At 40.3% G+C, this 27,165-nt stretch overlaps 1 protein-coding gene across 4 annotated transcripts in view; it reads right to left on the bottom strand.

The window, feature by feature from the left end:
- PTPRO (protein tyrosine phosphatase receptor type O) overlaps positions 1 to 27,165 on the bottom strand; it is a 170,173-nt gene that overhangs the window by 18,310 nt on the left and 124,698 nt on the right. For all 4 annotated transcript variants that reach the window (XM_039708355.1, XM_039708354.1, XM_039708356.1 and 1 more), the window contains 9 exons: positions 24,957 to 25,077; positions 22,842 to 23,035; positions 20,316 to 20,427; positions 15,279 to 15,430; positions 12,585 to 12,705; positions 9,053 to 9,192; positions 6,418 to 6,550; positions 4,984 to 5,104; positions 3,314 to 3,382 (listed from right to left, as the gene is read on the bottom strand). In XM_039708355.1, the coding sequence (XP_039564289.1) occupies positions 3,314 to 3,382; positions 4,984 to 5,104; positions 6,418 to 6,550; positions 9,053 to 9,192; positions 12,585 to 12,705; positions 15,279 to 15,430; positions 20,316 to 20,427; positions 22,842 to 23,035; positions 24,957 to 25,077 (1,163 nt within the window). The remainder of the gene's footprint in view (positions 1 to 3,313; positions 3,383 to 4,983; positions 5,105 to 6,417; positions 6,551 to 9,052; positions 9,193 to 12,584; positions 12,706 to 15,278; positions 15,431 to 20,315; positions 20,428 to 22,841; positions 23,036 to 24,956; positions 25,078 to 27,165) is intronic.

Here is a 27,165-nt window from a genome sequence, read left to right on the forward strand (position 1 = left end):
TAGGTTTTAATCTAAACATTGCCTGAACAGTTCTTCTAATTGTGCTTTCTGTGAATAACTATCCACAGCAGATTTTACTGTGGCTGAAGGAAATATGAGTACAAAATAATTCCAAACTTTTGTATTTGCAAGCTGTTTATCATGTTCTGTGTGCATTAATTCAGGAAACCCACTCAGGCCTGTTCTATCTATTGGTGAAATGGGCTTCAGGTGTTTTGCAAATATGAAAAACTCATGGAACTTAAACAAACTTGGCTCCAGTAAAAGCTTTGGGTTTTTTTTAGTCAAATACACACTTGGGGTGTTTTTTTCCCCATCAGAAAATCTGCTGCCTTAAAAGTGATACCATCCTTCTGCAGCTGCTCTAAAGAGGAAACACAAAGTTAAATTTCCTTGTTCAGTACCCTTGGCTCTTATGAAGTTGGTAGATACTGTGTTTTCCCTGATAAGTAAGTCATGTCAAATTGAATCATCTCTAATCTCAATCTTCCAGCCAGTGAGGAAATCTTCTGCCCATGCAGTGAAAACTCCAAGTTATGCTTTAATGAGTTTTGCCGCTGTAGAGAAAATGGGCAGTGCAGTTTCTGCAGGGCACCTGCCCCAGGCTTTGTAGGAATTGTGTGGCTCAGCCAGAGGCAAGAGCCCTTCCTGGTCAATCATACACAACAACTGCAGAATCAGACTGTGGCATTCACATTCTCTGAACAGAGACAATTTTCTGTCCCAGATTTTTTCCTGGAGAAGCACAGAGAGAAGAAGAGAAAACAATTCTTATCTCTACTTGCTCCTGTTGTTTTTGCATATGTGGAGTGTGTCAGGAAGGTTGTTTACCTGAAAGGATTTGGTAATTGGATGCTGGTGATAGTTGTTTATATTGATTACCCAATCACTCAAAGCTGTGTCCTGACTGCCAGGAGTTTTCTTTAGTATGTAATTTAGTATAGTAGAGTATCTCTTTAGTATAGTATAATGCAATATAATATAGTATTAATAAAGCATTTTTTCAGAATTCTGAATCAATAGAGTCAGATATCAATAATTCGTCATGTTGGGGTCGCCTTGAATTCAATATCAGAACCTTAAGGCTCATTTGTTGTTTGAGTTTCTATGGGGTTGGACTGAGGAGGAAATTTGGTTTTCCATGAACGGATCGCTGGTGCTACAGAGGTTTCCATTAGGCTCGGGAGAGAGAAGTGATGATGTTGCTGGAATACTTCTCCTTCCTTTGAGAAACTCCATGTGAGGCTTTTACTTCCTCTTGCCTGCAGAGGCAGAAGGAATTATTCAAGCCTGGGCTTCTTTCATTGCCAATCCTCACAAGAATTTTCCATACTTTATCAAATCACTTGGCTAACATACTTGCAAACTAATTTATATTCACAGGCTAGGAGCTCTGACAGCTAAAGCAATTTATTTTATTCGACATATGAAAAATGTGTAATTGCCTAATAAATACAATACTGTTTTTTTCTGCAATCATGTAGCCCTTCACTTCCTGCTCAGGCATACAGAACAACTTAATTAAAAGAAGGAGATGCAGAGATTGCTCAGAGATTGCTGGAAAGTCAGCTGAGCTTCCCTTAGGGATTAGTGGATATGCCCATGGCTCCCTGACGGGATCCCTGGAATGAACCAATCCTTCTCTCTGGTTTTAGGGCTGAATTTCCCACATGGCTGCCTCGATGGATTGTGAACCTGCTCTTGACATTAGACAACAGAGGCACACAAAACAACTCTCAGGGAAATAAGGACCATAAGATAAGGACACACTGCCTTCAGTTGCAAAAAGTTTGTGGAGATATTAAGCAGGAGTGCTTTCTTCAGTTTATATTTTTATAACTTAATTTATCTATGTATACATATATGCATATACACACACACACATGCATATACATATTAAAATCAAGCAACAAGAACCTTCACTTTAACATCCAAACCTATTAATTCCTTTCCTATTAAAAAAAAAAAAAAGAAGAAAAAAGAGCCTTTTATGGTTTTAATAACATCTGTTGCTAGCTTAATAATTTCATTCAAGCTTGGCTATTTAATTAACATGAGTGTTTGATCTTCTGGCTTTTTTGCCATTAATATAGCCCAAGCAAGAGAAGCTGAGGGATGGCTTCATTTGTACTGCATACAGCTGGCTGCTATTAAAGCTAAACCAAGCAAGTGAAGCTTGTTTAATATCCAGTTAATTAGCAGCACAGTGAGATATTGACAAGATTTGCTGGGCTTGTTAGCTCAGTTTGCAGGCTTATTAGCAAAAGGCTTGTGGTGGTGCAGTGCCAATCCATTTCATCCCAGCCTGGCTGGCAGGCTGGGTCCTGTGAGGTCATGGAAAGCAGCTCCCTGTGCACCAACTTTTCTTTCCAACTTCTCAGCTGTCAGCAAAGCTGGCCATGGGTGTAAAGGCACGTTTTTTTCTCCTGACCTACTGGAATGGGGCTGATGTCATGCTTTTAAGTGTCTGTGCTTGGACTTGCCTTGAAAGAGAAGAGGTTTTTGCAGAGATTGCTAACAAAAGAAACCTCTAAACCTGAAGGTAAACCTCAGGCTCTGTCATTACCCCTCATTTATTACCAAAGTAGGGATGGAAATGACCACACTGGTGCCAGTCAGGTGGCTCTCAGAGCCTTTTACTTCTATAAAAGCTAATCCTACAGATTTTCTTTGTTCAAATTCTTCTCTTCAGCTGATGGTGACAGAGATGATTTACAGTCCATATCAGTGCCTGCAATTCTTGCAGTTGATTTTTTAGACTAGCAAGATCTCTTTAGGGTTTTTTTTTTGGTTGTTTTTTTTTTTTTTCAACAACACTGAACATTAAGCTACAGTATATATTTGAGTTGGCTTGTCCTTGTCTTGTAACGTAAGGAAATATTTATTAAAGGCACTGTATGAAGACAGCTGGTAATTAGTTATCTACAAATAAGTTTACTCTTGGATGCAAATTCATGGAAGTGCTAATGAATTTGTAGATCAAGTTTCTACAGTTGTGTTATTTTAGGAACTATGTCTGTAAGAGAAAGGAAAAAAAAAAAATCTTCCCCAAACACATCTATGCAACTTGGCTGACATGCAAATACCTCATTGCCTACTATAAATAGCAGGTGACAGAATGCATGTCTTCAGTCATCATTCAAGAGATAAAATACAGTCAAGGAATAAAATACAAAATTAACAAGCTCAGTAGTTTTATCCTAAAGAGGGACAGCAATGACATTAAAAAAATAAGCATTATAAGATTACAGATAACACTTGCCAAAAAGTAGAGATGGGAGAAAAAAACATAAGCTTTGCTTCAAACACTCACCAGTTATAGGGGAGCTTTCCATCTCTCTCCAAAGATGCGAAATTCACAAAGGTGCCAGCCCCACACTCCCTGTTCCAGGAAGACCATTAGGTAAAAAGTTACTATTTTTGGATTCACAACACTTGCAAAGAGCTTGATTTAACAGAGAACTCTTGGAGTTGCAGGGAAGTGCTGAACACTCACATCTGTGACTAGGTCTGAGATAATCTGTAATGAACATAACTAAAACCCATTACTGTGGTTGCCTAAAACCAATAAATGTTTAACACCACCTGAGATCAAATTGCCTAAAAATGCTTCAAAAGAATGAAATTCTCAAATTTCTTATCCTCTGTCCAGATTTGTGCTTTCCATAGCATGGCACTGGCCTCAGTGCACAGCTTAAATATTTACCTTCTACACTAAATATTCATTGTCCCCACTCTAAGTTGTTTAATTGTAGCCTTTTTACAGGATAATTATAGGTAATTTTGAGTCATGAAAATAACTGTAGGGAAAAAAAAATCCTGAATAACATTCTAGTAGTGTCTTTATCACAAATCCATTATTTTTAGCTATAAATTATAAAGTAACTTGACTATTTTCTTGATTTAAGCAAACAATTGCTTGCAGCTTGTTTCTGGATTTATTTTTTTAAATTTCCTTCTGGAGTGTTTATCTTCTGTGGCTAGAAGCAGTGATGAAGAGAAAAAGCTTTGGGCTGGCTGCACAGTAATTAAATAGAAAAGACAATTAATTTAGCTGGGATTTTCAGAGCCAGATACATGCCAAAGGAACAAACCATACAATCTTTTCTTAAAAAGATAACTTGAAACATATGTGTGATGTGGTCATCTATTGCATGGAATATATAGACAAGATACAGCACACAAAATCCAGCATCTACTAGGTTGTTAAGTACACGACTTTTTACATAAGTTTTTTCTACATGAAATAATTTCCTTTCTTGACACAGTACAGTAAATTAATATAAAATATATTATATAGATTATAAAAAGACAAAGACTCTGTGACATCTTCAAAACTAGTAGGTAAACCAATTATATGTATATACACAGAATATACAGGGTTTGGGAAAACTTCCTCAGCTCACGCAGGCCACAACAACAACCCCCATCAAGGTGAACTGTTGCAGGTAAGATTGCCTAGAAAAGGAAATTGAATTTCAATATTCAGGTACAAATGATTGGTGCAGAGTGGCAAACGGTGAGAGACTTTCTAGAACATGTTATTTTTAGGTATAGAAAAAATCTGTTCCAAACCATACCAAAGACTTGCAAAGAACCTTGATGGCCTCTTCATGCCCAGTTGCCTCAAATCCTAATTATCATTAATGTCCCTGGCACAACTCTTTTGTAATATGGGATTGCACTTATGGAATTGATCCTGCAAAGTTCAAAATAAGACACAGCTTGAGGCTTGTCAGTGAGGCCAAGATGTTTGTCAGTGTCTGGTTGGGGTTTTTTCAGATGTTTTGTTTTGTTATTTTTTGGTTTTTAGGTTTTTTTTGTTTGTTTTGTTGTTTTGTTTGGGGTTTTTTTTTTGGGTTTTTTTTTTGTTTGGTTTTGTTTGGTGGATTTTTGGTTGGGTTGTTTTTTTTTTGTTGTTTGCTTGGGGTTTTTTGTTTTGTTGTTTTTTTCTTTTTGTAGTTAGCAGAAATCCTGACTTACCTGGCCATTTGTAGGTGTTTTCTCCTGAGGACAACAAGAGTGACCAGCAGCAGCCCAATCAGGAGGATGCTGAGGATGGCCAACACGGAGATTACCACGACATTGGGGTTCATCTCAGTGACTGTGCATACAGAAAATGGCTCTCAGTTATTCAGTTCAGAAGCATTGACATTTTTCCTTGGTTTTGTTTTTCCCTGAGTTTTGATAATGTTATTTTTTTAAACTTATCTCAAAGAGCCTGGAGTGTTAGAGAGAGAAAAATCTACCACAGGAGATAAGGGGAGAGTTTGAGAAGCTATTGCTCTTAGAAAATTTCTTTGGGGAAATGCGTTCACTCTGGCATTTTTGTTAAACTTTAACATGTTCTGATTTATTATTTTTTTCCTCTTTAGCTGACATTTATAACACAAGGGAAAACGGTGAAGGTAATACAAAATACAGATATTCATCATCATCTATGTCTCCAAAGCACATTTCCACTCTGAAGTTGTTCTTCAACAATAATCAATGCTTTTTCTGACCCAGAAGCAAAATAATAAACTGGGGATTTATAACATACTGGGTGGAAATTGCTTAATTACTCTGGAAAATGGCATCCCCAGGGACTCTTCCTCAGGAGCCTTTTGACTGTGACTGCTGAGTATCCTGCAGAGCCTTTCTTCTCTCTTACTTCTTTGCTGAATGCAGGAAGCCTTAGCAGCTTATGAATGTGATTTTCCTCTTGTTTGGGCTTGACTGAGAAAATATTTTTCTCCATAAATATCATCAAGCAGTTGATGTTAGTATTGCCTGAACCTGATGTTTAGTATTGACACCACAAACTCCACCCCTGATTTCTGAAACCCAGTCCAGAACTGAGCCCCTAGTTTATATTTTCCAAGAGCTTCCCAAAGCTGCTCCCCATCCCATCCACACCTGGCAGCCTTTCCATGGCACAAACAGCCCCTGGGGCCAGCATTACAAACAGCAGCTTTAGAAAGCAAGGGGGAATGTGGCATTCACATTCTCTGAAAAATCCCTTCACCCAGGATTTTTCTCCTGGGAAGATGAGAAGCCTCAGAGAAAAGGAAAACAATTTTATCTCATTTGCTTCTCCTGTGTTGTGCTCACATTTGGAATGTGTTTGGAGATTGTTTCATTGGTTTCATGTGAGCTGTTTTGACTCATTGGCCAATTGGGGCCAAGCTGGGCTCTGGAAAGCGTAATGAGTTTTCACTATTATCTTTTTAGTCTTCTGTAAGTATCCTTTCTCTATTCTTTAGTATAGTTTAGTACAGTATTCTTTAGTATAATATAGTATTATAAAATAATAAATTAGCCTTCTGAGAACATGGAGTCAGATTCATCATTCCTTCCTTTGTTTGGGGGCAATGCAAATACAATAGGGGAACAGATGTAGCTGGGTGAGGAAGAAAGCAGGGAAGTGCTGCTTACCCATGGTGGAAACTGCGATGAAGGTGGGGATGCTGGGGCTGTTGTGGCTGAAGGTGGTCACGCTGCAGTTGTAGGAAGTGGCAGGGGTCAGGCTGGAAATGGTCACAACGTGTGAGGAGACAGTGACAGGCTCCTGCAGACACAGGGAAAAACACACAGGGGTTTGTGTCTCCCGTGAATGCCAGAGCACAAATCAGTGTTTGTGTATCTGACAGGTAAAGTCAGATCTGGTGGAAGAAATCAGCACTTTGAAACACAGGAAAGGCAGCCAGAGCCTGCCCTTGACAGCAGGCAGATAGTCTGGCAGAAAACAGGAGAGGAGCAGGGGTGAATGCAGCTGCAAGAACACCCCAGAGCACTCCAGGGACCCCAGAGCCTTTGGGGAGGGAAGGACACGTGCCCCAGAGTGGGTTGGTTGGTCAAGCACGTGCTTGGCAGGGGAAAGCACTGAGACCTCCAGGACATCCCAGAGGTGGACACAGCTCGTGAGCTCTGGTTTCTGAGCCACACAGGTAGGAAAACCAAGCTATTTTTATTCAAAGAACAGCCAAGGCAGTCACAATCTCTGCCATGAATGAAATCAGAATTCTGGTTTGAATGCATGAAATCTCTGCCTCTGAGGCAGCTCCTCTGGGTGTGGAGACCTGTGAGCCCTTTTGAGTGGCCAAGGTAAAAAACAAAGCTAGAGCAAGGTCTTTTGTAATAATTATGATCAAACACCCTACACCTCAGTTTTTCTATCTGGCAGAAACTCTACACAACCTGTTTATACAATGTGTTCATTACTGTGACACTTGTGAACACTTTTGTGGATTTTAAATGCTGATAGAGCAAGAGAAAACAAACACATGCATTGACTTAAAGAAAGAGTTCCTTAAGGCTCTCTGTTTTCTGCATTGTCCAGCAGAAGCAGGAGTGGGTTACAGTGGTAAAAACACTGAGACAGTGGTAAAAACACTGTGACACTGAGCCAGTGATTTAGAAGGGAGAGAAGAAGTTTTGGGAATGAACCCACTCCAGATGGGGAATGCAAGGTGCTCTAACAAGTCCCAAGCACTGGATGTTTTCAAGAGCCTGTTGTCAGCCATGGCTAATCCTAAGATCCTGTTGCAAAGCAATTCTGAGGTACATTGTGCAGATGAAATCACATGAGTGTAAAGGAGGAGACTTTTTACTGCCCGAGCTGAAAGGAGGAGCCACAATTTGGCAATTGGACTTGGTTGGATGTTTCCATTTTCCCCTCGGAGAAATTTAAATTAGTCAACTCAAATCCAAGATGTTCAAAATCAGAAAGCTGTTGCTTTTCATTTCACTGATTTAAAGATGCAGGAAAGGGACAAAAAATGCTCATGTAATTGGCACGGAAAATCACAAAGAATTTTCACCAGCCTACTTGGAAAGCATCCCTTTTTACAGCTCAGAAAGGAGCCCCTCCCAGTTTTTCATGGAGACAGAAAAGAGAGTGGTGAATCTAATGAGGAGTGAGCTGACAGTCCCTCCATTTTCCAGTGCCAGATGTTCCTGTCAGCAATGAGACACCCACTGAAGCATCTGCCAGATGAAGCAGTCTTTTCCTGATGTTCTTAAAACAGATCTGCTCTGAACTGAATTTGCAAATCCTCTGGTGCTTTCCTTGCCTGATCCCATCAATATTTTGAATCTCTGGTAAGTGTTGATAATGACTTCACCACCTTTGCTATTCAGGGTGAAAAAGCAGGAATCTAGAGGTGGAATCTAAATGATCCAAAAAATTAAAGTGCATGCTAACGTTTTTTCTTCCTTTAGTCATTGCCTGTCTCAATTTTAAAAGAACATTAAATAATTCAGACTGATCTTCCATAGGATTAAAGAGTGTGCAGGTCTTTCCCATGTGTTAATCAGTGGTTTAAGTAGATAATTTTTCACTTCTTTCTCAATGATTCCCCCTTATGTGTCACAGTGCACATGAGAGAATAATGTTTTGTGCTGTGTAATCAGAGTGATTCATTATACCATCAGCTAAAGCACAAAGACTCACATGTTCAACAGTATTGAATGCCAAGGAATTAAAATTACTACTGCTCTCTGTTTTTCACTGAACAGCATCACCTGTTTAAATACTATATATTTAAATTTTCCACTGAGCACAGATACCTGACTGGACAGAGAGAAAACGAGGTTCATATGTGAGGCTCAGGAGGAGGATCTTGAAGACAATACCTTGAGGTAAAAATAATATAAAATGCATAAGGAGCAGCCACATTTGCATAAAGATAGTCTTGGAATAGCAAGGAAGCTCCTACTGAACTTCAGTTAGCAGATCTCAAAACCAGGAATAAAGTATTCCAGAAATAATTAGATACTGTATCAGAAATCTCATGGCATCTAAATATGCCTATTTTCCCCATTCCTCATGAAGCTACCTGACCAATTTTCACTTCTTGCTCATTGGCATTCCCTTAGTTTTGTGGCCTGTTAGGTTTTGCACAGTGATTCAGAGCCATTCCCATGTGCAGCCAGTCATACAACCTCATCAATAAGACAAAAGCCAACCTTAATATTGCAAAACAATGAAAATATTTTAGTATTTGAAGCTTACCTTTAGTAGTTTAGCTTTTAAAAGTTTAATTCTGGACACCAAAGGAGAGACACATACCTGGGCTTTTGTTTCCTGGCCAGACCCAGCCTGCTGGCAGTAGACTTCAAAGAAATCAGCTACTCCTTCTTCCACCCACAGCAGAGTCACAGAGGTCTGAGTCTTGTTGACAGCAAACAGTGATTTTGGAGGGGCTGGTTCTGGTGTAAGAGAAAAATCTCCTTTCATTAAGCTTATCTTTAAGTTTCCAGACAAGTGAGAAAAATGAAAAAACTGAAAGCAATGCCTGATGCCCTGCTATCTTTCATTTCCTTCAGATAAAGTCTACCAACGTAAACCCTCTCATGATGACAAACTACCACTGTAAAATGGGAAGATGATGAAGTGTGTTGGTTTTTCTTCTCTATTTAAACCGTTCTCTATTTGGACAGATGGATAATTACTTCACTTCCCTTTTCAGCAGAGCCCTTGCTCGAGGATGATCAGTGGATTCTATTAATAGAACAATGCTAGCAGGAACTCCTTCAGAGAAGATCCCTGTCCACCTGATAGCAACACATTTGGCCTGAGAAGGCTTTTCTTCACAAGGTTGCCCAGGAGACTATAAAGAAGCAGCTTTCTACAAGCAAGGCTGCCTAGGTTCCTTTAATTGCAACAGAGAAAATATTTAGCCAACTACCAGTTGAAAAAAATCCCAAACTTGTAGGTTTTTTTTTTTTAATTTTTGTTTTGTTTTGTTTTTGGAGTTTTTGTTGAGGTTTTCTTTGGGTTTTGGGTTTTTTATGGTTGCTTGTTTTGGTTTTTTTTGTTTTGATTTTGGGTTTGTTTTTTTTTCTCCTCTAGCATTTAAGGGCTACTGGATCTGTGTTGACTTCCATGGGTTCTAGGAATGCAGAGGTCCAGATCTCCAGAGGTCCTCAATGAATTACTTTGATTTTCATTGCTTTTGTGCTGGATGAAGTGACAATAGGCAAACAAATACAAGAGTCTGTTGAGCAGGGATAACCCTATGGCACAAGTGATAGATGGAGGGTCTCCTGGGAGTGATGGCCTCACAAATGTTGTGGAACATGGATGAGGGTCTGCACTGTCCTATCCTCATGTCCAAGTGGCCTTGGCTGCTGCCTCCAGGGCCCTCTCCCTGCCTATGGACCCCTGTGGAGGTCACCCCTCACTGTAACCACCCCCAAACCAACCTGGGAATGGAAGCACAGAAGAGTAGGGAAAATCTTGAGGACAAGGAGAGGAGCAAACAGCCTAAGAATAGTCCTGGTATGAGAGATACTTTTTCTCCTCAGTACTATTTAAACACCAATGCTTAATCCTGATATTCATCCTGATGATTTCACATGATGGGTACTGGAAATCCCTGGTTTTCCACACCTCAGGCCTCCTGGGGTCTTCTGCTTTGCCTTCAGAGACTGTAAAACTTGGGCTGTACATTTCTGGGTTCTTCTGAACAGCTTTCAGATCTCCTCTTCTGTGGATGTTTAATTAAAGCTGCAATTCTCAAACAATGGCCTGATTTCAGGATTCTGACACACTGCACACAATGGGTGATGCACAAGAACATTCTGGGTTGATTCTTTTTCCTTTCACAAATAGTTTGTTATCCTCTTTCTGTGAGATGCTGTCACAGGAACCTTGGCACAAGGGACTTGCTCAAGTAGTTATAGACATTTTGGAGATGCATCTGATCCTGAAACAATCAGATGTGTGTTCTGGGGTTGGAGTCTGCCCACGCCATTTCTTATGGAAAGAGCTGGGCAGGGACTGAGGCACATTCACGTGTGTCATGGGGCTTGCAGTGCACATCTTGTCCCAGAGCTACACAGGAAAGTGCCCCTCTCCCATAATTACACACACATATCTGCTCTTGGGCTCAGAAACACATTCCATTCCTCGCTCCAGGTAAAAAAAAACGGCCTCAATTAAAATAAGAGTTTTGCATTTGGGCAGCATCCCAAGCAAATCCTCCTTCTGCTTCCAGCAAATGGCTTGATTTTTCTGCAGGTGGAAAGTTGCCAGGATGAAGCAAACATCGTGGAGGGAAGAACATTTGGCAGGAATTCTTAAGTGACTGCCAAGTGCTGAGTCGTCTATCACTTAGAGTCAGTTTCCACTACTGCTAATTACAACTCCCATTGCTCCCCTCCGAAACAGAGAGAGGGAAAACCTCTGGCAAAATATCCTCACTTTTGTCTATGCAAAGTTCAAACATCATAAATGGGAAAAAAATAAAATCTAACTCAGTCCAACTAAAAAAAATACCCCACAACCAAAAGTCTGGAAGGGATTCATTGAAATGGAATTAATTCTGCCTTCTCTTTGTTGACACTGAGGGGCAAAATACCCTAAAATATTTGAGCAGTGGTAGCAGGGGGTAATACTCACCCCCACACATTGACCCACTCAGTGGGTGAACAAATACACACAGGCAACTGCACAGGCACAAGGCATGGGGAAAACATGGATATGGTTTGCACAGGGAAAAGAAAACTCGAGGAATTTGTCTACTTCTTTCAAATACTGCCTTTGGTAAGAAGACCTGCAAGAACTTCAGATTGTTGTGTCTGTGCTGTTTGCCTCAGCACTGTGGGTAAGACTTCTGAGAAACATAAATGGAAGATGGGGTTTTTTTTAGACCTCTAATCCCATTAGAAATTATAGAGTCCTTCTCTCACAGTGACTCACAAAAGGATTATTATTCATGTAGAGAGGATAATTCACTCTGAAATTACAAACTCTTCCTTCCCCACCTTCTCAGCAGAGCTAACACCTGTAAAAGCAGTTTTGCACACTTGGAAATTTCAGTGTTTTAGGTAACTAGGGCTCAACAACTCCACATATACTCAAAAGAGAACTAAAATTTCTTAAGGTACAATGCTGCAGTGTCCAGTCTTCTTGCCAAGTAAAGAAAGATATTAGGAAGAAAGTTACATTTGAAACTCTTACATTAAGGATCAAACTCTCAAGTTTTCTTTTGTTTCTATGAGTATATTAAAAAATTTCTCTTAAAATGAAGATGGGTTCTACATTCACAAATCTGACTATTTTTATAAAGAGTTCTATCATTAACTTGTATTTAAGGGTAAGTTTTTGGTGTTGAAAGATTTTGCAGATGTCCAGAGAAAGAGGAGGGGAGACAGAAAAGCAGACCAAGTGGCAGAGAGGTGTAGAAATAGGCTTGTCAGAAACAGAAAGGTAGAAAGGAAGGTTCTACTTTTTACTGAAAAGTTCACCTGTGAAGCCTGAGTTGCCATCCTCAAACCCTACATGTGTTCAAGACCTTAGGCAAGCAACTATGAAGTTGACCTGTTCTCCCAGCAAGGCACCAAGTGATTTCCTCTCTCCTACTTCCACTTACACTCAAATTTTGCCACTCTTGCTCCTCTTGAGCAAAACCATTTTAGGAGAGTGGCTTCACACACAGGCACGAGACAATCTTCACAGCAAGGTCAGGTGAAAATTACAGCTTTGCAAGAGAAATGGGCTCAGAGGTACATAACTGAAATAAGGAAGGTGCTGACAGAGTCACTTTAGAGCCAAATGAGTGGGATGAGTTAATGAGATACAAACAAGCGTTTCTTACCCAATTTCACAAGCTGGGGCATGGAAGTATTGCTGCCTCTTTCAGTACAAGCAGTCACTGAGAGGTTGTAAATGTCCCCTGGAGGCAAGCTCAGCACTGCAGTCATCACATTGCGTGTCACCTGGACAATCAAGAGACACCAGCTTAAACACAACACAAACCATACAACTGCCTCCTAAAATTGACCTGGTCACTCAAAACACTACAGAGAAATTCCTGTGCATCACAGCAGATGTCTTCTGTGTGCTGCAGACGTGTGACATCAACCAGTTCACACCGATACCAACCACAAAACCAGATTAGCCCAATGTAAAAAAAAGACAATTTTAGGCTTCACTTTCTATGTGACCAGTGGAAATGTAAGGAAAAAAGAAATTCTCCCTAGATTTCTTAAGGGTGCAAATCTAGATTTCTCAAGGGTGCAAAATGCTGAACAAGCCATGAACTTGAGTCTATTACAATTTTAAAGGAATTTAAATCAGGTCAGATGCCTCAAAGAAGAGCACACAAGCCATGTGTAGGCAAGCTTTTATACATCCTACAGACCTGAAAATTAAATCCATCTGGGCAAGGCTAACACCTCTTGGAGACCTTGACAAGAGATCTCAGGGTCTGACTTCAATCATCTGCAAGTTTGAAACCAGATCCTAAACGGAGCTGAGTCTCAAAAGACTGAGAATAACTTCTTCCTTTTATTTTCAGGTAATCTTCCCATTTCTCCAGAGTCATGGAGAAGGATGCAGAACTTGGAACACACTGTTTTCACAGCACTTCTGGACTACCTATAAATGTCCCATCCAGGAATCTCATGCTGGTTTTCAGAGACATGTAATTCTTAGGCTGAAGCTTTCAGATGGAAGAGAAACTGATATTTCTGAATAAAGACCAATAGGGCTTTGCACATAATTTTCAACACTTCTCTAAAAACTGACCAACTTCTGGCAAATACACAGGGAGCAGGAAGAAAAAGTCAGCATTGCCTGACAGTGTTACCTATTTATTTCAATAACACCACAAGAAAAACAACCATATTTGCAATCATAATAAAATCCTATTATGATATTACAATATAGTGTGAGTTTTAAAGGAAACAGGTCCTGGAAGTGACTAACAGAGCTTGGGGGAAGAGGCGCCCTGATGCCTGCAGGCATGTACCCATACTTATTCATATGAACAGAACCATAAAAGTTAGCTATAAATAGGAAGGTTTTTGCAGGATTTTCCTAAAAAATACCCTCTGAGTTCCCTTGTCTTACAAGGAATGTAAAGACAAACATTTGAAAAGACATCCCTAAAGTTTTAAAGTTTTATTTATAGATATTCGGTATTATAGATACCCTCTACTTTTAATACCTTGTTTAATCTAAAATTACATATTGAATTTTGGGTTTAATTTATTTAAATTTTCACAATAAACGTTTATTTTATATTTATTTAATCTACTATTTTCTCATTCAGTGCAGTTGGATGGTAGAGAAATCAGATTTTTGCTGAAAGAATAAGCTTACAGAAAACATGACTTTTTGAAGGAAGAGAGGGATATAATTGTGATTTTTTAAAAATCAGATTGATAGAATATTTTAATTGTAGGACAAAAATTAAAGTCTAGGTTTTTTTCCTTGTTTGAAGTAAGAATCTAAATCCTAAAAGCTGCTGCTGCTCAGAAAGGTGATCAATTCTCCTCTTCATATAATTAGATTCATGCTGCAACAACTTCCAGGTGGGTGCACACTTGCAGCCACAAGGAATCTAATGAAAGCTAGGATGTTCCACACAAATCCACATGAAAATCAGTGATCAATTTGCAATTCTTCTGAAAATACACTTCAAATTTTCCAAATGTTCAAGAGAATGTACCAAGAGCGCACCTTAGCATCTAGCAAGTTTTCTAAGTGCACACATTCTGGGTGAAATCCTCATTCCACCAATGAGTGGAATAAAATAAAATAAATAAAATAAAATAAATAAAATAAAATAAAATAAAATAAAATAAAATAAAATAAAATAAAATAAAATAAAATAAAATAATAAAACATAAAGAACACAGAATTTATGAAGATAAAGTCACAAAATGGGAAACTACAGTACTTGAACAAACAAAAACAATTCAGCCAGTAGCTTACTGGGATTGTCAATAAATTAAAATGGAAAATACCATACCTGTGTATAAGAATAATGTTTATGTTTTACTGTCTGAAGCTGAGAAGTCTTTAAACTCTTTTTAAATTACATAAATTATCAACACTTTCACTGGATCACTACAGAAACACTTTGCCCTCTGGCTGTTTTGAGAGCTCAAGTCTTTCAAAGTCATCTAACACTGGGAAATAACTTTTACTGGCTTCTACCAAACTTGCTGGAACTTAGTAATACAAAGTTATCAGAGCTGTCAAAGTTTTTCTTAGTTACCAACTCAGAAAAACAAACCAATCAACATAAACCCACCAAAAAAAAAAAAAAAAAAAAAAAAAAAAAAAAAAAAAAAAAAGAAAAAAAAAAAGAAAAAAAAACCCCAAAAAACTCAAAGAACTGAACACCACCCACTTTCCACACTGATACTTACACTCTTCTTGATTTTTTTCTTTCCTTCTGCAACAACCATCCAGTGCAGCATCCTAAAAAAAAAAAGAAAAGAAAAAAACCCCCAAAAACTCAAAGAATTGAACACCACCCACTTTCCACACTGATACTTACACTCTTCTTGATTTTTTTCTTTCCTTCTGCAACAACCATCCAGTGCAGCATCCTGGAATGCGAAAGGTCAGGGCCATCTCCTCCATAGGTCCAGGTGATGTACAGAAGGTGGTTGTAATACTCTACAGAGGTAATTTTGGGTGCCACAGGTGCTGAAGGAAGAAGACAAGTGTGTTACAGACAGGGACTAACACAGCTGATTGGTAAATCCAGTGATAAACTTGTGCCAAAGGATGCTGTCATGAGGAGAATATCACAAAGCTAGCAGGAAAGCAGCATTAAAACCATTTGAGCCCTAGCTGGAAGATATGAAAGCCATTGTTTGACCTGGGAGATAATCAGAACAAAAATACACTTATTTTTACAATCTTTCAGTAAAAAAAAAATCACGGCAGATAAAAGTAATTTCTGAAGTCACATTTGTAAGTCAAATTCAAGTTAAAAGCTTCAGATCTTGCTTCACTGTGTCACTGAACTGAAAAGAAATAATAAATTGTTACATTGATAGGTTTTCCATAGGGAAAAATATATTTTCACCGAGCTTGCATCTTTCTAGGAGGAAAAGCCCAAACCCTGCAGATTTCCAAAGAACAACTTTTGCATGAGAAGTTATGACCACTCTTGTTCCCTGGGTGGAAGGGAGGGAAAAAGGGCCCCATCACAACCCTGTTAGGATGGATTTTTTCTTCTGGAGCTGCCAGCAAGTCCTTGGCTCTCTCTGCAGCCCACATAACATAGAGTCACTCCTGCTGGAAAGGACATTTAAGACTGAGACCAATCCTTAACCCAGCAGTGCCACATCCACCACCAAACCGTGTCCCTCAACTCCACACCCACGTGTCTTTCCAACACCCCCAGGGACTGGGACTCAGCCACCTTCCCAGCTGGGACCTGCAGAAAGACAGCAGCCTCCAGAATAACCTTAAAAACCTCAAAAATAACACTAAAGTCAGTGTTTAAGATGATGATTCCCTCTGGGGAATCCTCTCCATTCACTGTAGAGGGAGCACAGCTCACCTTGATTGCCTGATTCAAGGTGCAGGAGCCCAGCAAAGAGTTAAATTAATAGTGAATTGAGACTCAAAAGTGAAAATCTCAATCAGTGAGGATCTCAACCCCCTCCCAAGGAGATATGAGTAGGATAATTTGAATACTACAGGGAAAGGAATGGATCTCAGTGCTTGGCCGATTTTGGAGGAGCACAGTGGGGAAGATGGTGTGCACTGCCTGGTCTTCCTCTGCTCAAGCCCTGCTGTGTCCAGTGTGTTTGTGCCAGGGCAGGCCAGAGGAGCAGAGCCCTGGGTGCCAGGGAATGCAGGATGGCCTCGGAAAGGGCCACAAGATGTCACTGCTGCTTTCACGAAGTTTCCTTCCACTTTGGCATTGAGACTTCACTGAAGCAAGGCAGCAAATGCAATGCACAGACAATTTAGGGCCATTTAGAAATGTTTAATAAGATTATTCTCCCAAATTAATCTTGAAAATATCCTTTTATGCTGCTGAGGAGATGTAGTATAAAATCCTTGAAGCAGTGTTCTTGTAATTTTTAAAGTTCCCAGCCCATCCCTGTGCATCCTTGCAGTTTAAGGCCATGACTGACATGGATCTCATACACAAATTATGATTTCCCCCTGCACTTTTCTATTGATGGTATGCTTCCATGACAGTGAAAGTCCAGGATATGTCACATGAGACCAAGGGCAGGGCTGGTGTGACCCACACCCCTAGCACAAGGTTCTGGGGAGCACAGGGAGGCTGTGGGAGTCACACCCTGCTGCTGCCCTGCACCAGAGTGACAGCTGGCAGCACCCAGGGACCAACGGCAGCACCCGTGGTGGCAGCCAGCAGCACCCAGAGCCTGTCTTCCTCACTCCTCCTGCTTCTCCAAAGATAAAACCATGCTCACTGTAAAAAGCAAGTGCTGGTGGTCCAAAGAGCCCTGGCTCGTGGTTGTTTTAAATCCAGCTGTTTACAGCAGGTGGCATTAAAAACTCATTAGTCACCACAGCAACCCTGGCAGCGCCACCATCTCTCCCTGAGTAAAAAACCAGCGTGCAACTGCTGCTGCAGGAGCTGAGAGGACAAATGCTGCTTCTGAGAAGTCTCTTGGATCCCCCAAATCTCCTCTCTGTAGCTGTGGGAGAGAGCTCCATCTCATCATCCCAAGTGCTGCAGCTCAGTACAGCCCCAGGAGCAGTGGCATCCTGCGCTAGGGAATGTCTGCTCTGAGCTCCTACAAGCTGCAGCCTCAAACTCCCAGCTGAGCCTTCCACTCTGATTTGGAAACTCAAGTTTATGCTCCAGGTGTGGATGTTGGCTCTCCAGTTATACACAGAAGAACTGACAGATGGTGCACTGTCAAGCCTACAAAACCTCCACTCCAGTATTTTTAAAATACAGGGGTTTTGGTGGGTTTGTTTGTTTAATTCCTGGCAACCTGTGCAAGGGAGGTGGCATTGCTCAAAATTATGCAGAAAGGGACCAAGTGCTCCATAAAGCCATCTGCTCCCCATCTGGGTGGAAAGAGGCTGAGGGTGAGAAAGAACTCTCAGTCCCCTGGTAGCTTAAATTCGTGAAAAGGCAGCACCTACTGGGGACAAACTTTTCAAACCTGCAGATATGACAAACTGGCAAGCCTCACAAGTCAGCCTGGCTGCAGTTCCGGGGCAAAGCCGAAGAGATTGCAAGTAATGAGGCAATCAGAGGACAGGAGTGCATTTAATGTCACATTCAGCACTGACCATCTATTGGAAAGTGCTTGCAATTTGACCAAATCAGCTTTCTTTGTTAGGGCACTTCACTTAAACCACAGTGTGATTTTAATACCTCATTGCTATTCAACATTTCCATCAACACCCTGAAAGGAAAAGGAAAAGGGTTGATGAACCATGCCAGGAGCATGGCAACTGGCAGAGGAGGGCAGGATTTGGACAGGGCTGAGTTTGAAATCTTGCCCCCTGCTCAAACAAAGTGAATTTCAAAGTGTCAGGTCTGTTGGAAAACAGCATGTAGACAACAAATGATCAATTCTGTTAGGAGCCATAAAATAGAAGTAAATCAACACAGACCTTCAGTGTGATGATGCAGGAAATACAATCATGTAGACATTTAGGTGCAAGCACAGGAGAGCTTTGAATAGGGAGCTGATTGTGCCTCTATAGGACTATTCAGCAGGCTGGCATTACACTTTCAGTTTTTGTGTACTTTGGTAAAGACAGAAAAAATTAGAGAGAGAAAGTGGGGGAAAAAAAACTAACATGGGAAAACACCTAAAAGTGAGAGCACCTGAAGAGTTCAATGGAAGCAATTTATTAACAGAAAAAGCAAACTAAATTCTGTATAGAGACAAAAACAAAAAGGGCTTTTTGTCTCTTCAATGATGAAAGTGCAAAAAATATCTTGGACTGGACACTGAAACCAGAAAAATTCAGATCAGAAACACAGGGTATAAACTCTTGATATAAGAGAAATTAACCATTGATGCAACATTCCAGTTGGATATTTTCACTGAAAACCAGATGACCGTCTCCAAGAGAGGTTTTGCCAGTCACAAATGGATGATGTTTAGAGGTTCATCCATTTCTGATTTTGTCTGCATCTGCTGGTTAAGAAGTTGATAAATTTTTACTTTAGCAGCAGTAGCAATCTTTCCTGTCATCACACAGAGATCCAGATTGGTATTGATGACAGATTACTTATTTGAAGACCCTTGATGTCCCTCATTTCTGCTGCAGGCTTTTGGAGATACAATACTGAAGTGAGTGTCCCACTGGAACACTTCCACTCTAAAATGCTGAACCTGGTACCCAAATCAGTTGGAAAAGACATTTTTTCCCTCATACAGCAACCAACCAGCTGGAAAATTGCTTCCTTACAGTGCTGCAGAAAAGCTGATTGATGCCAAAGGACAAGGAATACCCCTGGAGACCCCACAGGAGGTTACAGCTCTGATACACTGGAGGAATGCCAGAATTTGTCAGCAGAGCAGCCTGGGATCAGGTATCTCAGCATGAGAGGGTTTCTGGCTTTAACTGCTGCTGGCTTTTCTCTTGTGGCTCTCTGGGCCACAGGCTCTGTAAATCATCATTTTAAATGGGTCTTATTCAGTAACTCTTCCAGGTGCATTCTCTGGCTCTCCCCAAACAGAAAATCTGGGACTAGGCTAGTGTGTGCTTTGGAGTGAATGGCTGGGACATTACACCCTGATTTTCCTTCTAATTGGATTCCTACAGAGGGAAAAGGAGAGCAAGTATACTTCATTGCATCTCACAGTAAAACTGAATTATTTACTCATCTTCAGCAAGGTGAATCAAACGGTGACACTTGAAAGCAAAATGATTCAATGAAGAACTCTGACTTTGACCTAACCATCCTGGATGCTGGGGACATGTGGCAAGGTGCTAGCAGGACCTTTCTCATGCTGCTCCCACTATGGCTGATCTGTTGGACATATTAAAAATTTGAATCCAAAGAATCTGCCAAGAGATGCCAGAGTGTGTTAAATCCATGTCTGGTCCCAAGAGGAAGAGGGAAATCCCTGTGGTTGTATCAGCTCACCCATCTCAGTGCTGCACAAGTTGTGCTCTGACCTGGGGATTACTGGGAGAGTGAATAAAGGAGGAAAAAACACTTGGAAATATTGCAGATAAATGAAAAAGTGTTTGATAATATTTAGAAACATAAGAATTCAGGTTTACTAATTTACCTATTAGCTTCTCTACATGTCAAATGTATGGTGTGGTAAAAGTGGAGCAGGACCACTGGCCCTCAGAGGGGCTGAAGGAGAATTGCAACAGAGCAATCAAGCACTGTGCTTGTCATAGGAAAAATTCATTTATATATTCATTTCAAGCAGTCCTCAGAGACTTATAAACAAAATAGTAGAAAACTAAACACCAAAACCGACCAACCAAAAAAATAAAACCAAAAAACCCAAACCAAAAATCCAAAACCAAAACAAACAAAAAACCAAACCAAAACAAAACAGTGCCTCTGCCCCCAGGAGCACTCCCAGGGTGTTTCCAGCTGGCTGCTTACCTGTGATGAAGCTGATGGTGGAGCTGTCACAGCAGCTCAGCTCTGGGTCCCCCCAGGTGACCATGGTGACCCGGAAATTGTAGTACCAAGCAGGCAGCAGGTTGGCTATTCTCTGTAGAGGGACAAAACACAAAGAGCAGCTCAGGAGGGAACTCACCAGCATGAGGCAGGGCTTCTGAAACACAACAGTATTTATAAAACCAGTGCCCACAGTCATTTTTCTGAGCTCCCATTCCTTCCTTCAGTGGAAATCTCTGAAATTTGGCCTTTCAATTTACTAAAAAATCTGTGCAGGGGGAGCAAAACAGCTGTGATGGCTCTGCTGCTCACCCACATCCACCTGGTCACAGGTTCTGTCCATCACGGGAATCTCAAAGCATTTCCAGGGTGGTAAGAAGCATTCACACAGAGCAATCTTCCATCACAATTCCAGTGTGATGAAGGCAAAATATTTAAGTGGGAAATGTTGGTGTTCCTACTTGGATTAAATGGGGGTTGAGGATAAATTGGAAATTATGTTTTTGTCTCAGATATTGTCACTTTAAGAGACGTATTTTTTCCAAGTGTATTTCACTTCCTATTATCATTTATTATAAATGGAATAGGAATGAAACATAAATGACTTATGAGACATAAATTATATATGTAAATATAAATGAGATATAAATGAAATATAAAAAGCAATGGTTTATGTTATAGTATTGCATGTAATGTTTAAGTTAAAACTCTAATTCTTCCACTGACAGCACAGAACATTCAAGATATTGATGTCTAGATGAAAAGCCTCTTGATATTTTTAAAATTCAAAATAAAAGCAAATTGAAAATAGTGAACAACTTCAACAATGTAGAAATTGCTATTTTTGCAGATCTCTGCTGTTTGCAGTGACCTTTTTTCTCTGGATACTACAAGACAATGCAAATATAGGTGGTGGGATCTGTTCTTTTCATGATTTTTTGAAGAAGTTGTATCTACATTGACACCAAATCCTTGAAGATGATTGGACTTCTTCTGACATGCCCCTGGTGTCATATTGGAAATACCAACCTCACTTTGACACTTTGACAATTTTCAAGTCACTTGCAGAGCAGAAAATGAATGAAGCAACTAAACAGAGTGAAAAGACAAATCCAGTTCCAAAGGTTCTTATCAAATGTTAACCCTCCAGGAAATAATGCTTGATTATTTCATGCTGTTGACAACATTGATTTTTGATTCTTCTCATTCTTGCTTCAGAATACAGCACTCAGAGGTGTCAGCAGGGATCAGAGGGATTCTGGAGCACCATTAGAGAACCCAAACCAAAGTCCACCACTCCCTACCTGTACATTAAATGCCACAACAGAATAATAGGGAAACATTCCTTTCCTAATTCAGGATTAGGCTTTAAAATTATCCCTGAAGAAATGCTCACTTTAGCTGTGATACAGCACTGTTGCATTTCAGATTGAAATCCAGACAAAGCAATTCCAACTTGGCTTCCTTGAGCAGGATTTGCAACAGTGAGGGACAACATCATCTCCTTTCCTAATGAACAACATTACCTCTGCATGATAGCTTTATTTCTTGGTTCACTTAGATCACTCAGCTATCAATCTATTTGTGCTGAGTCATGATTACAAGATATTAATTACCAGTTTGGTAAGTTATTTTTGTTTTTAATTTCCCTGGAGATTTATGTGTTAGATTTATAGTCACATACCCAATTAAAGTAAAGCTGCTGGAGCCAAAATGACTCCACAAATGGTATTATGCAAATCAATTACAGTAAATCACTGTGGCTCTCTCCAGCAGCAGAAGTTATTGCTATCTTTTTTGCATACTCATAACTTTCTTGAACAACTAATTTCAGCTAGAATTGCTTTCTGTCTTGCACAACAACAAAGTCTGAATAAAATCTTTTCACCTTCTCCAGAAAATAATGGGAAAGGGAAAGAAAATTTCAGTTTATACCTGCAAGGACACCTGTGAATATAAGTGTGAGTGTGCTCTTATAGAGACCAGTGTTCACCTAGTAAAAACCCTGGCCTAAGATTTGGCAGCTTCAGAAACATGAAGGCATTTTTTCACAAAAAAAAAAAACAGGGCTAAGCCTTCCACATGGCACACTGAGAGACCAGCCTGCAAGCCCCAAATCCATACTATCAATATTAATTATGTAGATAAGCCTTTGCACTGCGCCCCCCGAGGAGATGATGGAACTTTTAAAGCCTTGACTGACAAATTGACCCACAAACTGAAGCTGCCTCTGGACTTGCTGAACAACAACAAAGCAAAAAAAAAAGAGGCTAAACTCCTGTCTCATTGCTCTGCTTGAAATTTAGCATGGTTCAGCTGGCAGTGCCTTACTTTAGAAGAGAAAATGCCTCCAGCACCCTTGGTCATTTTCTCTGCTTTACTGGGGAAAAAAAAAAAGTGTCAGGCTTAAAGGCATGCATATATATACATATTCATGGGGAAAAGAAGTGTCACAAGGCGCCAGGGCCACACAGGCAAGGGAAAGCAAGGCAGGAATGGTCACTGTACCACTGAGGCAGTCAAGGAGACAGTTGCTGCTATTTCATAGTAGGTTGTCCACTCCGAGGTCATGGTTGATGGGTTGAAGTAAAACATTTCCACCACGTATTTCCTGAACACCCCCAGGAAAGGTCTGTTCCAGCTCAGAACCACAGCAGTGGGTCCCAAAGGGTAAAGTGTCAGATCCTTTATTCCAGTGGGCACTATAAAGCAGAAATTATGGTTAGTAACGTGCATGTGTTAGCAGCTGCACTTTATTTTAAAATGATACCTTTCCTTAATCAAATTCTGCCTATTTCTGACTTTAATCCTCATGAACTTCCTGGTCACAAGCAGCTGAATACCATTTTTTAAGCACTTGTTCTCCAGTTTAAAACTCCTTTTTCAGAAGTGGCTACAGAGCACTTGGTGTTGGCTGCTTAGCTGGAGGTAAAGTCACATCTCACTTTCTCACATAAATGGAGGGTTCTATTCTACTTTGAAAATCAGGGTGCTCAGGAGATATTTCAAGATGCTCAAAACCAAAAGCATCAAAAGCCAGAGCACTGTAAGAAAGGAAAGTTTTCATCTCCAGCCCTCCTTCCCTGGGGAACCCAAAGGCTCTGTCATGCATTGCTATTCCTGCCTCACCGACAGTGACACTGAGAAAGAGTCAAGTGATTTCAAGAATGTCACATCAAGGGTCAACTTCTGCAGCCTGCATGGTCTGGAAAGCAATTATTCTCCATGATTTCACTGAGGCTACTTAAATAAGGGCTCAGAGCTAACATTTGCCAGGGCTGCAGAGCCCCAGCTATTGCACACCGGGTCAGAACCCAGAGCAGCACCCAGGTTCCTTCAGCCCATGTTAGCACATGGCTTTGCCTTTCTAAATCATTTACCACGTCTTTGCTTTGCTTTCTCTGAACTGCTGATCCTCACCCTGTGAAAATGAGCCTTAGGATAAATGTGGGGAGAAAGGAATACTTTTTGAAGTGCACTTTATTTTATTTGAGTTTCATTTGTCGTTAGCCACCACTGGTAAGTTCACAGAAGAATTTGTTTTTCAGTTCTATTATTTTAGTATCGTATTCAATAAACTGTTGTGAAATGAAAACTCGTACAGCTGTTGTTTTACTGCATCAAAACACCCCTTCATAATATGAAAGTTATGAGATGTTCTATTTAGAAACTCATTGTCATTTTCAGTTTTGTAAGAAACTTTCATGGTTGTGAGGCCATAAAGTGGAGAAAATGAAGGAACTTATTTACTTTGGGTATACATGATTTTACTTTCACAAATAAAAGTAGAATTTTTTAGACTTTTGAATTACAGTGAGAAAAAAGAGCAAAAGCATTTGTGAGAACTGTCCAATGACAGAAATTTCAACATTAAAGTATATATAAATATTGAAATACCAATTTTTCCTTTCCTGAAATATAGCATACTTCACAAATTTTTATTCAGACCAAATTTATGAAAATATATAAGAAGATTGACTAGAATGAAAAGGCTGTCACCATAATCACTAGACCACATAGTGGCTTTTATTTAAGGATTAAATTCTTAACAGGATAACATTTTTTTTCCTGTTTCACTTTCTTCCCTACATCACAGAGAGGAAGCAGCATTAAAAATACTGAAGATCTCTAAGTTTCAGCCACCTGCTGTCCCACTGAGCAGGCTTTTTGTCAAAAGGAGAAGCTGGGTGACACAGGTTGAATATTTATCTGCAAATGTAACTCTGTACACTGAATCTTTTTTCCCCTCTCTCTGCTTATATACATTTTTGTTTAAGTGGTAATCTTAACAAAATTAATTACACTGAAACTAAAAGTAATTGAATTCTGTCCTAAATGACCCTTTGTAGGAGCCTAGTGGAATCCTAAATTACAGGTATGGGGGCAGCAGCTCTGCCTGTTGGACATAAAACCACATTCTCAAAAATACTAGTGTCAGTCTCAGAGGGCTCTTCTCATTTTCAAATCCCAAAGCAGAGAACACTGAGACCCACTCTTTAACTTGAGAAAATCTAGGTGTGGTCTACAGGACTTAATGAACATATTACATATTAAAAAAACCCAACAAAACAACAAACCCTGAAAAGAAATAAATGCATTTCAATCAGTAGGTTCAGGGTTTACCAATGGAAAATGTGACAGGATCAGAGGGAGGTCCAACCAAAGGTCCTTTCCGTAGGTAAACCACAACTTGGTACTGAGCACCAGGAACAAGATTTTCAATGAGGCTGCTGCTGGAATTCACCTAGGAGGAGAGGATCTCATCAGATATGCAGCATTTACTTGGTTAATAAAAGAGTATTGAGACTGTACTTGAATGGCTTCAGTTACAAAAGGCATGAATCCAAACACACTGGCAGCAAGAGCTCCATTCATTCAGCCCCACGTGGCAAAACTGTGGCAGTGGTCAGGACTGACCTCACAAATTCTGAATCAGGGAATTGCACTTGCCTGGCTGCAGAAGGTCAGCTACCTCACTGCAGACCCACTCTCTCCTACTGTCAAAGGTTATGACAATATTCAGGCTACGGTATTCATTTTCAGGTGGTGTTATTCAGGCTGGAGTATTTAGACCACATGTTTTCAATTAGAGCCTGAGGCTTTCCATCCATCATTGATGCAGCTCTGTGAGCTGAAGGCAGCTTTTTGGGGAATCTGTCCTCTGACTGCAATTACTGAATGACTCCACAGTGAAATCAGAGAGGAAATATTCTCTGTCACCTCCCCTCCAAAGCACTACAAACTGTAACTTAGGGGCATTGTGATTTTTCATTTCAGTTTCAAAACATCACCGTTGAAATTTCTGCTGTGCCACACCAGGATTCAGTCAGAGCTGGAGGCAGAATTCCTGACCAAGTGACTCCTGGTCTGATACAACAGGAAGAGGCTCGTCTCTTGAAGACTCCAGCAAATGCACAGAGCAGCTTTGAGGAAAAGCCTTCACACATCCTCTCTAGAGCTGCAGGCTGGTATTTCCTACTAATATTTTCTTCACAACCTTCCCAAAGTCTGTATCACAGCCACCTCTGCACTGGTGGCTTATTGCAATGCACATGAGTGTATCACTGCCAAGCACAGATTTAGTGAGGAACAGAATTTGTCTTTACCAGCTGCTCTGGAAAGCTAAATCAATTTTAAATCATGCACCATGTTGGAAACGGATAGTACTCTGCACTGAATTTTGCTCTTTTCAGCTCATCATGGAGACCTCAAACTAACAGCTATTGGCAATTCCAGATACAACAACTTGATAAAATTTGATACAAATATATATATAATGACAGAAAGAAACAAATAACTGTATTTAGACTTTTTGACCTACTTGCAGTAAATACACATTTACTTTCACAGATTAACTTTAGGTACTTGTTTTTGAGTTTGTAGATGAATCCTGTAGTATCTGTGGAAATTATAAATGCAAATGTTTGGGATCTGTGTTTATAATCGCCTACTGTACTTTGCTTCCCATTTAAATGGACTGCACTTCTAAGAAATACAAGTAACAATAAGATAACAAGCTGATTCTGAAAAACAATTCTCAAATTGCCACTTCCAAACATTTAACTTCAAAGCCATTCTTGAACTAAAACTCAAAATTTCTACAGAGATTAATTTTACAAGGCATTTTAAGGGTCACAAGTCCTCTGTATTAATTCACTGGCAGGGCTGATGATGAAGTTGAAGGAAATTATTTCCAAGGATGCCAGCAGTCCCCTCCATTCCCATGGGTGGGCTGAGGGTGCAGCAGGGCAGCTCTGCAGTGCTTTGCAGCCTCCTCCACCACACACATTCAGGGAGCCAGACAGAAGCCATGGCCCTGCTCAGAAAAAGGCTGCATCAGCATCCTGGTGAGGTTGCTGAATGTGGGCTGAAATCTTTCTAATTGAAGCCATGTGCCACTGACCTATCACAGGCACAGAGTCTGCACTCACTAAGGGTTTCAAGTAGCAGAAAACTGTTAGGTTGAGGGGTTTAGGACTCTTCATGGTTATAAACACATCCCATAAATGACTCGTCCATACAAATCACTGCTGGCCTGAATTGCTATTTGTTTCCTAGAATTGACACCTTTTTCTATGGATGAAAAGACAAGTTGGCTTCTGATCATCTAAAAACTTCCAGAAAATTTACAGTCAGGCTCTGTACTCAAATGTGGGACAGCGAAGAAATAATTTATGTTGCTTTGATGACAACCATGCATGTGAGCACTTTGCTTATTACAGATGCACTGCAGCACATGCCTGAGTGAAGTCACAGCAAGTCCAGCAGGAACACCACTTTACCAACCCTGTGGTGTACTGCACATTCTCATTCCTGCCTGCTGGGCTCTCCT

This window comes from Passer montanus, unplaced genomic scaffold, assembly GCF_014805655.1.
Source record: "Passer montanus isolate IOZ18808 unplaced genomic scaffold, ASM1480565v1 scaffold20, whole genome shotgun sequence".
Lineage (NCBI taxonomy): Eukaryota > Metazoa > Chordata > Aves > Passeriformes > Passeridae > Passer > Passer montanus.